The sequence below is a fragment of the Hemicordylus capensis genome, chromosome 6 (assembly GCF_027244095.1).
Source record: "Hemicordylus capensis ecotype Gifberg chromosome 6, rHemCap1.1.pri, whole genome shotgun sequence".
NCBI classification, from domain to species: Eukaryota; Metazoa; Chordata; class Lepidosauria; order Squamata; family Cordylidae; genus Hemicordylus; species Hemicordylus capensis.
In genome coordinates, this window is record NC_069662.1 from 36,688,543 (window position 1) to 36,704,276 (window position 15,734).

Below are 15,734 nucleotides of genomic sequence, written 5' to 3' on the forward strand. Positions count from 1 at the left end.
GAGAGGGCAGCCCTCATCAATCTTGGGCTTATGCTGCCTACCAGTGCCCAGACCCAAGTGTCTTGTTTCTTTTATGCTTGGGTGTGTGTGTGTCACATGCACAATATCAAAAAAACATGGCATATGGGGCACAGGCAGCCACAGTGAACAGCATAGAAAGGTGGAGGGGAGCAAGCACTGCCTTGGTGGGCATGTGGCCTGTAGGCTGTCTAGTGGGAGAGAGAAGTAAATGTTGCTTTTCTGCTGGGATTCCGGTGTCGCTTCTGGTCGATAAGTCACCTCAACTTCTTAACACCCAATGTAATGAACGATAGAGGATGGGAAAGATTAGTGCCCTTCAGGGCTTCTAGATTCAACAGTTGCCACTGGGTCAAGGTGTTTTCCTTGGACTGGTTGCCATCATGTATAGGCTGCACTTTCCAGAAACGCTTTGAACTTGAGCAGCAAGTTCAACAGAATTAAACAGAATTTGACTGTCATGAATGTAGAGTGCTCTTCTCTGGCTTTGGAGTCCCCCAGAGTCCTGGAGCGCTGACCTCTTTCCTCCTCTCCCTTCCTCAGAAGCGATTCCGTGCCGTCTATGATTACAACGCCGCCGATGAGGATGAGGTTTCCTTCCAGGATGGCGACACCATCATCAACGTGCAGCAGATCGATGACGGCTGGATGTATGGCACTGTTGAGCGGACCGGCGACACGGGCATGCTTCCAGCCAACTATGTGGAGGCGATATGAGCCCCACTTGGGTGCCACCCTCCAAGCCAGTGGGGGAGGGCTCTCGGGCTTCTTGTTCCATTATCCCTTCTCTGCTCTCTGTTGCCACACATCAGTTATTTTGTTCTGAACCTCTGACACGGCCGTTTTAAAAATTCTTCTGCCAATCTTAGCCTTGTTTTGGAGGCATTTGAACTTGGAGTGGGTGTCTTTTTTTACTATAATGTGAGACTTTTTTGAAAGACCAGCTGTCCTTCCGTCCTCTCCCTCAGCTTTCATGGAACATGGCACTGTGCCCTCCTCCTCCTCCTTCCCCAGGAATCTGTCATTTTGGGAATTGATGAGGATCCTGGATGAAGTAAGCCCAGCTTAACCAAACGGCTCCATGGGACCAGGAAGTAGTGTAGCGAGGCCCCCAGGGCTGGAAAGATCTGCCATGCTTGCTTTTCGGGGTGTGGAACTTGGAGTGACTTGGGAGAGTGTCTTGTCCATTTCCATGGGAAGAACTTGCCCAAGGCCTCCGTTTCCATGTTAGCCCTTGCTCATCCATATTCTATTCAACCTTCCTTTCTATCAACTTTTATCAGTTTAAAAGAAATCAAAGATGAAAACCATTTGTAAAGCAGGATAGCCTTTGATGGAATCAAAGGAACATGCATATCTATAATGTCTACAAGGGAGATGAAACCCAAAGTAGTTGCTGGTGTGGAGAGGCTTAGGAGAAAGAGTGCTAAGTACACCTAGACATTGGCTGTTGGATGCCATGGCTCATTCAGAGTCTTTATCTACTTAGGCTTAGCACAGAGGTCAGGAAGATCATGTGCACTGTATACCTGGGGGGATAAATAGGCTTGGAGCCCATTCCACCCTTAGCTGAACTGTTGCCCAAAATTTTGCAGCTAAGGAGTATTTGCAGCTCAGTTCAATTTTGGTGCTACTTCTTGACTGGAGAGAATGTGAGGAGGGACAGCAAATTCCAGATGCTTCTGACCATTCCTGCTGCCTCCCTCCCCCGATCCCACAAAATAGCTTCAGAGTGAATTTTGAACCAGCCTATGTAAGATTTCCATAGCCGATGCTTGAATATACCCCGTTCCCCAAAATTCTTGGTTCCAGTATCTCTGCCAAAAACACCCTCTCCTCCCTCGAATTACTTCCTTAACTGGAGCAACCCAAAGCAATGAGAAGAATCACACTTGCTGTAGGGGTGCTGTCTTTGGGACCAGTTTCTCTTCATTTCTGTTGGGAAAGTTCATGGGTATCTACAGAAGGCAGATCCCCGTGGGTGGAGCTTTCCCCCCCTTGAAACAAAGTTCCTGGCCGACTAACAGGCTGCTTCATCTCCCTGTCATGTCCCTTCTCTGAGCCAAGCAATGTTTACAACCCTTTCTCCTCTCTCTCTCCATTGCCCCTCAGCCAGCCAAGCAATTGGGTGAAGGGGTCAGGGGGACAAATACCTTGCACTAGAAACATACCTCTCTTCCCCCCTCCCCCACCAGTCTGGCCGGTGCTGTTAATGGCTTTGGATAGTATCATGGACCAAAAGCAAATTCCTTGGAGTATTTTGCTATCAAAATAGCAGGAAGCTAGTATATAACTGGAAATACGTGCAGCTGGGGCGGTGTAACGGAAAAGGAAAGACAAGGCAGATGCCTCTAAGCAGGAATTAGATTATTGACAGTCACCATTCATTCTCTGTACAATTTGATTGCTGCTTCTCATGCTACATTTTTAAGTCTGCAGTGACTCTCCAAAGTCACTCCTCTGGCAAAGAAGAGCAAATCTTGTTTGAATTAGCAATACATAACCAGCTCTCTTGCAGACCTGCAGAGCAGCAGATCTTTAGAAATGGCTTAGTTCATAGGTCTGAGAGTGAGTGCCTGCTAGACAGGATGTTTGCAAATCCCTGCAAATTGAAGTGACTTCTGGGAAATGTGTAGTCTTCTTAAATGTAACATGAGAAGTATCACTGAGCCATTTGATTTGGTGATGGTTATCTGTTCTAATCAGGACAACTGAAGCTATTGGTGAGTAGACCTCTAGAGGTGGGTGATTTAAACCTTTTGCTTTTTCGAATGCCTTTCAAAAGCATATTCTGGAGAGGTGCTTAGATCCACAGAACTTCCTATGTTACAGTTGTATTAAATTGGTACCTCTCCAGTACCTGGAATACACGAGGACCAAACTGAACAATTCGCCTTATGTTCACATATTCTCTACCATCTCAATGCTGCTTGCATATGTGCTCATGGTTTCCCCTTTCCTCCTCCTGTGCACGAAGGCATCATATCAGGGATTAGTCATTTCCCCACATCATTTCCACTCTTTCTGTGGACTACCTGATGCAAAGAGAGAATAAACATAGCTTAACATGAACAAGCACACACTTGTCTCTTTGCAACAGGTGTGAAATAGGCTTACGTTAAGCAAGAGTTAGCGAATTTTCTCCCTTGGTGTTTAGATCTCTTGATTTTAAAGCAAAGGGATACTTCATCTTGTCACTTGTCTTGCATCTTTGTTTCTGATGGAGTATGCTAGTGTCTCCTAGCTTAAACTCCCAGGAGGGATTACAACTTTTGGGGAGTGTTCCATCCCAATTTGAAATTATTAAGTTCCCAGACATCCCTGCACATCCTTCAAATAATAGTGGCAGGAACAGTGACCAAATCATTCTTTTCCTAAGGTAGTAGAAGCACAAAATACATTTTTGCATATTTTTTTTCTGGATTTTTAAAAAAAAGTCCTAGTTAGTACTAGTCCTTTGAGCACTTGCACTAGTGACAAAAGGAAGGGGTGTTCAGTCACTTCTTCACCATTTCTGTTCACTTGGGGGAGATCAGTTTTGGGTCAGCAGAAAAGTCAGTGGCAGTGTTGGCAGGTGCCCAGGGACCTCCTAGCCTTGGGGTGAACTTTTCGGAAGGTGCCAACAAGAGTGGTTGACTGGAAAGGAGAAAGCACAAGCTTCGGCTGGTTCTAGCTGATGAGGATGAGGCAAAATCATGTATAGACAATCCTTGAGAACAGCTCTTTGTGAGGAAGATACAGAATAACAATGTGAATAAATATTTTTAGAGGACCAAATAAATTTACAATAAAATACTCATTTTTTAAAAAAATAATTCTCCTAGCTTTTTCACCTCTGCCTTGGAAAAAACGGTTTCTCACTGCTTGATTTTTTTTCTGCCTTCTTTGACTTATGCACTTTTGCCTTTTATTTTTTCCAATTGCTGAAAAGCACCTAAACCTGTATTTAAATAAAATGTAAAAAAAGAAAAACAGCTAAATTGCATCCGTGTAACCATTTTTATTCATGTAAAGTCTTGTACATCTTAGCTTTTCAAGCTAGATTTCAGTGTCGGATATTAGAATGATTTTTTTGTTTGGAGTATATTTTGGGGGTTTCATTTTGTTGTCTTTGTGCATCTCTTCTTTATGGGCTTGCACGCCCTCTCCAAAAGTCATTTGGCCTTTTTGAATGGCACCATAGAATCATATACCAATTCTCTTCTGGTTTATGCCAATTTGAAAATAAAAGTATAATTTTTACCTGCTGACTGATCTTGGTTTTCATTGACTGCTCTGTTCTCTTCCCCCCACCCCCCATGGCAATGGAAGTATGAATACACTTTAAAATAAATTCCAAGAAATCTGTTCTGGGATATCAGCCTTAATATTTTTCCCTCCTCTGTGTTTGCATGCTAAACAGTGATTAGAGGCAATAATGGCCCAGTACTACCGTGCAGGAGGCAGCAATGGTAAACCCCTCCAGTATTCTATCAAAGAAAACACAGGGCTCTGTGGGCGCCAGGAGCCGAAATCTACTTAATGGCACACTTTATCTTTACGTTTGGTTGCCTGAAACAGAGCACTAAATGCTTTTCCTCACAGGCACACTCTAAACACATTTACTCTCCCTCTAAGTAGGACGTCACAGCTCACACAGGGTTAACTTCCACTCCTTGCTCCAATTAGACAGGAAGTCTCAGGTGCTTTTCAGGTAGCAATGAAGTCAGTCCCCCTTCTCCCAGCATGCTCAGGTGTGATCTCCCAGTTCCTTCCTGTCTTCGCTCCTGAATAAACGTACAGCTGGGCAGGCTCCTGTCCACAGCAGCCAATCTATCTCCATCTTTCTGTATCTGGTGAGCTTTCTCCCTTAGTTTGCATGGATCTTTCACAGGCTGGACACATCCTGCTGGGATCCCTATCAGATGGGGTGAGGGGGAGAAATAGCTGCACTTCCTCCTGCTGTGCTTAACCTGGAAAAGAGAAGTGGGAAAGGAAGGAATGCTCCCCATAGTTGAGCAGGGCAAGCACATGAGTGAACTAGTAGGAACAGTGTTCCCTCTAACAGGGATTCCCAATTTTTTTTTTTTTAAAAATTATTTGATTTCTATACCGCCCTTCCAAAAATGGCTCAGGGCGGTTTACACGGAGAAATAACAAATAAATAAGAAGGATCCCTGTCCCCAAAGGGCTCACGATCTAAAAAGAAACATAAAATAGACACCAGCAACAGTCACTGGAAGTACTGTGCTGGTGGTGGATAGGGCCAGTTACTCTCCCCCTGCTAAATAAAGAGAATCACCACATTAAAAGGTGCCTCTTTGCCAAGTTAGCAGGGGTTAGTCAATGTTGTTGACTACAGCTTCCATTATTCCCAACAGTAGGAGTCTTGGGATTATGGGAGTTGTAGTCAACAACATCTGGGAATCCCTGTTAGAGGGGACACTAGTAGGACACTGCAATATCTCCCAAATCTGCCCCTTGAACAGTTGCTTCACCTGCTATGTGGGGGTTTGGAGTGAGGCAGTACTAGGACAAGGATCTCGCTAATCCTGGGACAGGTCATGTATGCAATAGGATGTTTGTTTCTCTTATGCAGAGCTGGATGCTAATTCTCTAGAGAAATATGCTTGATATGTCAAATGACAGTGGGAACAGTTTCAGGAAACAAAGGAAACCATGACATCTCTTGCCTACCACAATTGTGTGGTCAGCAGCTTGCTGATATTTGGCCTAGCATTAAGTGTGCTGTCAAGTTGATTTTTACTCCTGGCGTCCACAGAGCCCTGTGGTTGTCTTTGGTAGAATACAGGAGGGGTTTACCATTGCCATCTCCCACACAGTATGTGATGATGCCTTTCAGCATCTTCCTATATCGCTGCTGCCCAATACAGTGCGGATTTGTTCTTCTGCTTGTTAGTCAAGCATTTCCCCATTGTGCCACTTAGGTGACCTTTGGCCTAGGGATGTTTCCTGAACACAGGAAAACTGCCTTATACCGAGTCAGACCATTGGTCCATTTAGCTCAGTATTGTCTACACTGACCAGCAGTGGTTCTCCAAGGTTTCGGGCAGGTTTCTCCCAGCCCTATCTGGAGAAGCCAGGGAGTGAACCTGGGACCTTCTGCATGCAGATGCTCTTCCACCGAGTAACGGTCCCATCCCCTAACGGGAATATCTTACAGCGCTCACATGTAGCCTCCCATCCAAATGCAAACCAAGCCAGACCCAGCTTAGCAAGGGGAACCATTCATGCTCACTTCCTACAAGATGAGCTTTCTTCCCCCTACCTGCTATCAACCAGACTAACACACATGTGCAAATATATTGCACTAGTGCAAGGATGTTGTGCTACTTCTTGAAACTATGTCTGCATTCCAGACTAATGATGCCCTGGTGCAATCTGTGGTGCGCCTCCTGCTGTGGAACCTCTTCATTCATTTTAGTGGCAAGAAATGATCGAAAGCTTTCCACTTCCTTGCTGTGCAACCTTCTGCTCTCTCTGTTGCACCACTTTCAGCTTCTACTCAGCTCTGCGACCCTTTTTGCATTTTTGTTTTTTGCACAAGCTCAGTGTTAGTGTGTTTTAAAACACGAAACTCAGTGGCCCTAAAAAGCTGTGGACCTGCAGGCTGGTGAAGGGAGACATCCTGTGTTGAAACACAAGGACAGCTGAGCAGTCAGTGGGCAGAGGAACAATGAGATGAGTGACCATATCCTGAAGATAAGTATTCTTTTCAAAGTTCAGATACAAACCCATACGATGGATGTTGGTGTGCACACATTTAAGGACTGGCCCCTAACGTCCCACTGAGAGATGACCAGGAAACCAAGATGGAGCCAAGCAACAGAAAATAGATTAAATGAGCTGAACCCACACAGAACATCTGTCCACTAGTACGCTCAGCCTTTGGCTAACCCCACCAGGTCACAGTTTACCTGTCCTTTCCTTGCCACTCACCTGTTCCCTTCCCCTTGTTCGCCGGTCGCCTATTCCTCCCCCTCCCACTCACCCGTTCCTCCCCCCGCCTCCACTTTCTTCCCCCCATCCCGCTGCTCTCCCTGCCTGCCCGTTGGCCTGATCTTTGCCGCTGCCACTGTCGTTTTCCTCTCCCCCTCCCAGCAGCTTGCTTGTGAACTCTCATGAGAGCTGCCACGCATGGCATTAGCCACAGGTACGACTTATATGGCGCTGCGGGGAAGTAACTTGCCTAGCTAGAGGTTGCCGGTTCGAATCCCCGCTGCTATATTTCCCAGACAATGGGAATGGGAAACACCTATATCGGGCAGCAGCGATATAGGAAGATGCTGAAAGGCATCAACTCATATTGCGCGGGAGGAGGCAATGGCCAACCCCACCTGTATTCTACCAAAGACAACCACAGGACTCTGTAGGCGCCAGGAGTTGACACCAACTTGACAGCACACCTTTACCTTTTATGTCTTAGCAAATTATATAGCTAGATAGAAGATAAGTAAGACTGCTTTAGCAAAGCCAAGGAGTGAGTCTGTATTTCAGCAGGTGTGTGAGCCTTACCAGTGCCTGGATATGAGACCACTAGAAGCCCGACAGAACCCATTGGAGGAACATAGGAAGCTGCCTTATACCGTGTCAGACCATTAGTCCATCTAGCTCAGTATTGTCTACCTAGACTGGCAGCGGCTTCTCCAAGGTTGCAGGCAGGAATCTCTCTCAGCCTCAGCTTGGCGATACTGCCAGGGAGGCAACTTGGAACCTTCTGCATGCAGATGCTCTTCCCAGAGCAGCCCCATCCCATCTTGACCATTGGGTGCATGTGCATGTATATACCACCTTCCTTTCAGTGCACTCAAGTTGTTTTTCAGTGTAAAATAGTGGTATATGATAATCATGATACAAAAGGCAAGAGAAAATTCAAATACACAATTGCTTTGACCAGGTGGAATAGCTGCTGCTGGAGACTATTCTGGGAGGGGAGGAGCCAAATGGCAGTTTGTTCCAATCAGCTGGAGAGAGGGGAGGGGCTTGCTGTCACCTTTACCTTTGAAGCAGCCAGCCAGGTGGGATTACTGTTGATAGACACAATTCTAGGAGTGGAGAGAAGTCAGAAACTCTTGCATATCCTGCTACTTCACATTTGGGGTATTGCAAATAGTGCTATGGTCACTGCTCCCCTCTTGCAATAAGAGAACCATCATATGGTTTGGGTTTTTTGTGGATGCAGGATGTATGTGTTAAAAGGAGCCCAATGCAGCAAAAAGGATTGATCCACCCTTAGAGAAGCTCTGCCAAAATAAACCTACCAATTTGTGGCTATTTCTATATCTGTAATACAGTTTGTGTACTGTATCCAATTTGACAACTGGTAAAAAGACTAAAGTCTCTATTTTTACTGTCTGCCTCCTCAAATTAATGTTAATTTGTGCTAATATTTCAGCAAATTAGCATTCTTTTGAGGAGGAAACTTACTTAACTGGTGAATTGTGTAATTGTTCAGTGTGGCAGCAGTCATTGGGGGATGGTGTGGGTCAACTGTAATCCCACTTGTTCCTTTCATCCCTGCTGTCCCGATCACTCAGATATACAAATCTAAGGCAATCCTGGATTTAACCGGCTTCTCTTGCAAGGCAAGGGAATTATTGGACAATGTTTATCGATTGTAAATTAAGCATGTTGTCTATCACCATGGCAAACTTAATTCCCTTTTGGTAAGTACAGATCAGCTGCTGTAGCTTTATGCTTGGTTGACACCAATGACGTAGTTGCAGATTCAGAAGTGCAGGCGCTCATCCCCATGGCCATGCCCACCCCAACAGCCAGCGAAGCCGAGAAGTGTTGGCGCTCTGTCCCTGTGTCCCCCCTCCACTGGCTGACAGACACAGCTTCTGTCTGTCTGTGCTTCATCTTGCCTTTCACCATGTAATTTACTACCATCTTTATCAGGATATTTGTTTAGTCTATTGTATCCAGAGCAGTGGCTTTTGAGTATTTGGCACTTATATTGCATTTTTTAAATCTGTTAAGTGCCCTACACAATTTTTTATTTGTGACAATACCCACTTAAATCAGTACATATTCATTTTTCCAGATAACAGAGGGGTTGTCTGCCTGTCTAAGGCTATGTGATGAATCCATGGAAGGGAACTGATGGGCTTGAGGTTCCTGGATTACTATTACCTGAAAATAATAATGATATGCTAATTGAACTAAAAATCCTGGTCAATATAAGCTGGCCCCAAAAGGAAAGCTTTAAAATGCATTTGAAACATGCAGAAGTGCTGCTGCTGGCATGTGTGTGTGTTAAACAGTTCTTCTGTTACTATGCACTAAACGCTGATCTTGAAAAGGTGACACAGGCATCCAGATGCTGATGATTGAAAGGGGATCTTGGGAGCTGGAATGGACCAAAATGTGTCTCCCTCCACACACCCTCTCATGAAGCAATCACCAAGGCTATCCCCAAGCAGTGCACTAAATACTAATGGGTGCCACAAGCAAAGACGACCTACCAAAAAAGGGACTGAAGAACAAATAATTCAAGATGAACCAAGTCAGCTAAGATGCATGCTGGGCAACGAGGGGGTGGTGAAAAGCCCATGCTCCAGAATCAAAGCCCATCAGATGTTGAAGATAACACTTTTCTGGCCCCAAACACAATAACCCTATCTACCGAATCTTGCCAATAACCTTCACTGAGGTGCTGGAGCTCTCTGCCATCTAATGTCCTGCCTCTAGTTGTGGTGCGCTGAGATGTGCCAAATACAGGGTTAAAAAGTCAAGAGGAAAGGGGGAGAACTGGATCAGAAATCAAGCTCCCCCCCCCACATATGTATGCAATTATTTGGTTTCAGTAAGACTTAAGCATGCTTAATTTTCTCTGGATTGTGGTTAGTATTGCATCAGGCTTCAAATGTTTAAAGAAATCTGCAATAAATGGATACCAGTTAAATGTGTGTCTTTAGCTATAAAAGCATGAAGCTTAGCTGCTTTGTTCACATGGCACTCCCCTCTTTTTTCCAGCTGTCTACTCTGAAGAAAAAGGCAGCTCTATTTTATCCAGAATCATCTCTCTGCTCTGTAAGATGCTGCTATGTGTGCACGCACCACTGAACCCACCTTGCCTGCAAATCCCTCCCTCCCCTCCCTCCCTGCACCATCTGTCTGTCTTCCAGCCTCTCAGACCAGTCACCACTGTCTGCTGTCCCTGTTTCCCCCTCCATCACCATGCTGGACATATTCATTCTCATGTTTTTTGCCATTATAGGCCTGGTTGTTTTATCTTACATCATCTACATGCTGTAGAATCTCCAGCCGTGCCACTGGCCACCCGCAGCCTATGGAGGACAGCCAAGCAGAGAGGCAGTGGTGATTTCCATTCAACGCAGTTCTCTCGGCAATATTGCAGGTGGGAATGCTGACTTCTAGTTAACAGCATAACTGGTATTTAAAAACCCACATTGTTTGTTAAGTCTATGATGAGTGGGTGGTGGGTTGTAGGGAGGCAGAAGTGGTGTGATTAAAAAATGTTAAGCTCTCTTCTGTCATTAGTGTTATCCTATAGTTGATGCTGAAATAGAAAGCGACAGCCTGCTTTTGCTGAACAGAATGCATTTTTAAAAATCTGCTTAATTACTGTGGACTCTTTAAAAATATTTATTTCTGATTGCAGAAGTAACCTTATACCTGTTTAGAATGATGCTCATTTTGAGATAATGGGACTGAGAGAAGGCACAGGGGTATAGATTATATCTTCTGTGTCTAATGTTTTTCGTTTGGCTTTAAGAGATGGCATTGTGCTTAGCAGTTCGGCTCAATGTGCTCTGATAAGTCTTGTGGCATGTATTTATATCTGCATCCTTTTTCTTTGCCCTAAATACCAAATAATGTGGCTTCTCTGCAGATGTGAGACCCCACCCTGGAGCAGATCCATGTTTACTTCTCAGCAGCATGGTCTCTGAGAGCTATTCCAGAGTGTTCTGGAGAAAGGTTAACCCTTTGCAAAACTGACAGAGAGAAGAATGATTCAGCAGAAGGTCTGAAGATGCATCCCAAGCTATCAAAAGAATGAGTTGGAAATGCTTAGGAAGAACCAAGTGGAAAAGAATGGGATGGAAAAAACCAGAATGGAAGGACTTTAAGGGGGGAAATACTATTACCTCTGCCATCCTCATGTTCAGAGTTTAAAAGTTTATTTTCTATATGCCATCTTTCAAACAGGGAAAACAGTATTTTATCTGATTTTAAGTTCCACAATATATATTTGTAAGTAATGAGGTGGGTTTTTTTACAAGATCAAAGAATGGTGACGTTCAAATGGAGGGGGATGTGTGCGCACACACCCCTCCCCCAAATCCAACCACATGTAATTTAATGTTTGCCACACTAACGTTCAAATACAGGCAATACAGTCTTTGTGCACAAATGGATTTCTGCATGTAGATCAGTTGTACCCTGCTGGAAGTTGGAAATAATGTTCAGCAACTTGGTAATGATTCAAAACATCACGTGCTAGACCATATGTATTTAAATGTGGACGCTTGTGTGCTGGCCACTGTGTATCTGAAGGTACAGCTTTGTGCTACTACTTGTTCTCTGGATCAAAATATTTATTTTTGTTATTTTTAAAATATCATTTTCCAGAAACAATATTTTTGTATATGGCTGCCCCTCTCCTTAGCTTCTAAATTGAACAACTTATCCATAGAGCCCAAAATGCTTCCTGTAAAACAGATTCCTTTTGATTGACATGAAACCTAGGGTTAAATTTTCACCAAACTGAAGAATGTTAAATTTCTACCAAATCTAGTGGAATGCAAAATGCAAGTGTGGACTGACAGCTGCTGAGAGGCCTTTCTTTGGAGGAAATTGTTTATATGATGATGGGATCTGGATGAGCCCAATTCCTGAAACAGATAAGATAGTGCAATTACTAATCCAAGAGACAAAGAAAAAAAATTTCCCTCAAAAAACCATTGGTTCTTGGAAAATTTGAAATGTGGGAATAGTTTATTTAATGTGAATAAACTTCAAGGTACTTTGCTTTCTTGAGTATGTATTAAAAAAACATATTAAGGGTATTCACACAACCAGGGGCATAGCTAGGGGAGAGGGGGCCCGTGTTCATCCCTCTCTCTGGTGGCCCCCCCAGAGTGAGGGAGATAACAGATAAAATAGGGAGGAGTGGAGCTAGAGGGCCCTCAGGAGCTGGGGGCCCGTGTTCTTTGAACCCTTTCACTCAATTATAGCTACGCCCCTGCACACAACGGCACGAGTGGGGGGAAGGCAGTTCCAAACGTACCTTCTCCCCCAGACAACAGCGAAAACACTGCTGGGAGCACGAACTATGCTCCCAGACGATCTGTGCTGCATCAAGCAGTGTAGATCTCACATGCTCCAGGAATCCTTTCCTGACCTGTGCCAAGCGTGGTGCATTGGAGAATTCCCCCATCAGATGGGCACTCCAGGTGGCCATCTCTCTGCGTGCAGCCCAAGGAGACACACAATCCCTGCAGCCGGGTTAAGGGAGCGATTGCTCCCTTTAACCTCGGCTAAGAGCTGGGCTTAAAAGTAAGGTTTGGCTGGTCGGGAGCACCAGAATCTGCGTGGATCCCATTGTGTTTTGGAGGGTGTCTTTAAACAAGGGATAATACTTTTTTTAAAAAAAGGAATAGCCAAAACTTGCATAAGAATTGCCCCAAGATACTAGTACCAGAATTAGGTAGTTGTTCCTCAAAAGGGTAGAAGCTATGCATGAACTTTTGGCCAGGCACTCTTCTACCTCAGAGGCGAGGAGTTGGGTGAAAGGGTTCAAAGGTTGCATTCCTGAGAATGGGAGTAGGGTTCTGCAACTCCACTGCAACAGTCCAGAGATGGATTTTAAAATGGTGGAGTAAGGCTCACCAAGTCCAAATACTGGTAAGATATCAGATGGGCAAAAGAAGGTTTAAACAAGCAATTTTAGCTATGTGGTCTTTCATAATGACAGGGCATCAAAACCTTGCTGTTTGGTGATACAAGGAGGCAGATTAAATAGTAATTAGATTGTTCATTTATGTCTTTATTTATTAAATTATATACGTCTTTCCAACAAAATTCACAATGCAGCGTACATAGCGAACAAATAAGAAAATGGTTCCCTGTTCCAAATGGGCTTAGTCTAAAAAGACAAACAAGGGACACACAATTAACAGCCACTAGCAGGGTTGCTGTGGTGGTTGAATAGGAAGAGAGAGTTGTTCCCCAACACCCTGCCGCTAAAGACGAGAGCCACATACCATCCCTTTAAAAACCTGCTCTTTTGTCCAGTTAGCATGGCCTTTTCATGTGATCAAGACAACAAACAGTGAGGAGTTGTTGTTGTTTTAAAGTACACACTGAATTGCTACCTCTCTACCTGTTGGAAATCATTCGGTGCCATAAATCCTCATCCCCCCAGCTCACATCTACAAGTCTGCTGGGCTACAGTAGGTAGAATTAAATCATAGAGATACCAGTTTTCAGAAAGGTGTCAACAGATTTGTTGAACAGAAAGCCCTTTTATATATTAATTAACATGTGATGTTGTACATTCAACCTTCCAATGTGAGCTTTTAGCCTGTAGCTCTTCTCCCTAAGAAATGTGGAGAGCTGTTGGGAAGGGAAGCATTTCCTCACATGGCAGAAACAGGGAGACTTATCAGCTCCATTTACAGGATATTTGGGTGAAACAATGCCTCTCTAACACATACTTATTATACTCTATGAATACGACAAATATTTGTATACTGCTTTTCAACAAAAGTTCCCAAAGAGGTTTACATAGATATAAATCAATAAATAAAATGGCTCCCTGTCCCCAAAGGACTCACAATCTAAAAAATAAACATAAGAGAGACCCCTGCAACAGCCACTGGAGGGATGCTGTGCTGGGGTTGGGCAAGGCCATTTGCTCTCTCCCTGCTAAATGAAGAGAATCATCACTTTTAAAAGGTGCTTTTCTGCACAGTTAGCAGGGGTTATCTTATCTCCTATTTCTGTAATCCGAAGGAGCCACTAATACCACCAACAAGATAGCTTTGATAGCAGCACCTATCTTCTAGTTTGCAGAATCAGCCCATACTGAATCCTGTATGAATGCTATGTTTTGTGTTCTGAATATTAATTTTGTTGTGCTTAAATTTGCAACATCTTTCAATGACTGGTTGGTACAATAAAAACATTCCCATTCCTATTATTTTGATTGTGAAGCCTTGAGGTAGAATGATGTGCATGCATGTGTGTATGGACCAGCTGTGGGTGGGTGGGTGGGTAGGAGGGAAATGATGCATGCATGCTGATCCCATGCAATTTAGGGTGAACTGAAGATACTGTCTTCAAGCTAGGAGACTGAAGGGCCAATGTAGAAGTACAGTAGGCAGGACTGGATTTTTTCTTCATTCTTCTGCTTTACCATTACATCACTAAAGTGGGCAGGTGGGGAAACTCATGAAAATCAACATCATGATTATTAATATAAAATTTACGTTCAGGGCTTGTGGGACTATACACAGGCTCATCGGACACTACAACTGGTTGAAATCCAGATTAACACTGCGCTAGTACAAAAATATTGCGTGAACTCATTCTGCTAAACTGGGAGCTTGCATTCCTGGCTAGTGTTCTGCTGGTACAACAAGGTGCATCCGCACAATTTGTGGTGTACCTCCTGTTGTGAAGCCTCTTCCTCAATCCATAGGAGGATTGCAATCCAATAGCATCCAATTGCAAGGAAGGATATAAAGTTATCTGCTACGCTTGTGCAAGCAAAATGCTTGTACAAGCAGACTGGCATTGCAAGCAATCACTCAACTTATAGCATCTACTCAGCTATGTAACTTTCTTGCTTGTGTGCATCTTTGTTAATTGCACGAATGCACTGTTAGTCTGGATATCATCCATGGTTATTATTGTTTTGGTGTCTTCTAGGTTAGATTACAGCAAAATGGGGTTGCCCTCGAACACGGTTTGGAAACTTTCGCTAGTGAAAAATACTACTGCTTGCCTCTAGCCTTGAGATGCAAATTATATATTCTGAAACAGCCACACCAGCTACCAATTAATTTCCAGGCCCTGCTTTGGATCTTTAAAGTACTAAAACAGGAGACGGCAACCTTTCAGAAGTGGTATGCCAAGCCTTCAGGAGCGGCTTGAGAAGGGGTGTCACTTTTGTTTCAAGAGCGGTTTGCAGCTCTCATTCAAGCAGGGATATATAAGAATAATCTTTTATTAGAGAACTCAGCTAAGACATCCATCTGAGTCCCTCCTACTCCACACTTTCTAGGAGCTGTTGCCTCTTTCTGTACATTCCCCCTGTGTTAACTGCGCGATTGTTCCTGAGTGCTGCTCCAGCTCTCCTCCTTAGTTTAATACACACGGATACAGCTTGAAATGAAGTTGGTGTCCCTGTCTCACTAGCCCTGTCCTACTCTCTGTGTCCAGAGGTGCTCTTACCCCTGGACTTTGGAACCAGAGTTCAGGGCCTCCACACCCCCTGGGGCCCCCCAAATCCTCTTTAGTCTGTCCTGGGTGGTGTGATTTGTGCCTTCCAGAACCTACGTGTTAAAAAATAATGCATAACTTGCAGCAGGGGGACCTCCAAAAGCCTCAAAATTACCTAGGAGCACCTCTGCCTGCATCACCCAAATAGTGACACTAGCCCAGCCCCCCACAGTACTTGCCAGGCCACCAGACACTGGATTCACCACAGGGCTATAAGCCCCGAGCTTATTGCCACCTCCCTC

At 44.3% G+C, this 15,734-nt stretch overlaps 2 protein-coding genes and 1 long non-coding RNA gene across 5 annotated transcripts in view; 2 read left to right on the forward strand and 1 right to left on the reverse strand.

Moving 5' to 3' along the window:
• LASP1 (LIM and SH3 protein 1) overlaps positions 1–4,268 on the forward strand; it is a 66,748-nt gene extending 62,480 nt beyond the window's left edge. For all 3 annotated transcript variants that reach the window (XM_053259242.1, XM_053259248.1, XM_053259247.1), the window contains one exon: positions 562–4,268. In XM_053259242.1, the coding sequence (XP_053115217.1) occupies positions 562–735 (174 nt within the window). In that variant the 3' untranslated portion in view covers positions 736–4,268. The remainder of the gene's footprint in view (positions 1–561) is intronic.
• Positions 4,262–15,734, reverse strand: part of FBXO47 (F-box protein 47) — a 57,021-nt gene continuing 45,548 nt past the window's right edge. Inside the window, exon 11 of the mRNA XM_053259226.1 lies at positions 4,262–4,970. The gene's annotated coding sequence lies outside the window, so the exon portion shown is untranslated. The remainder of the gene's footprint in view (positions 4,971–15,734) is intronic.
• Positions 10,011–14,188, forward strand: LOC128328951 (uncharacterized). Its single transcript, XR_008309463.1, has 2 exons — positions 10,011–10,381; positions 10,877–14,188. It is a non-coding gene; the product is annotated as an uncharacterized LOC128328951 (long non-coding RNA).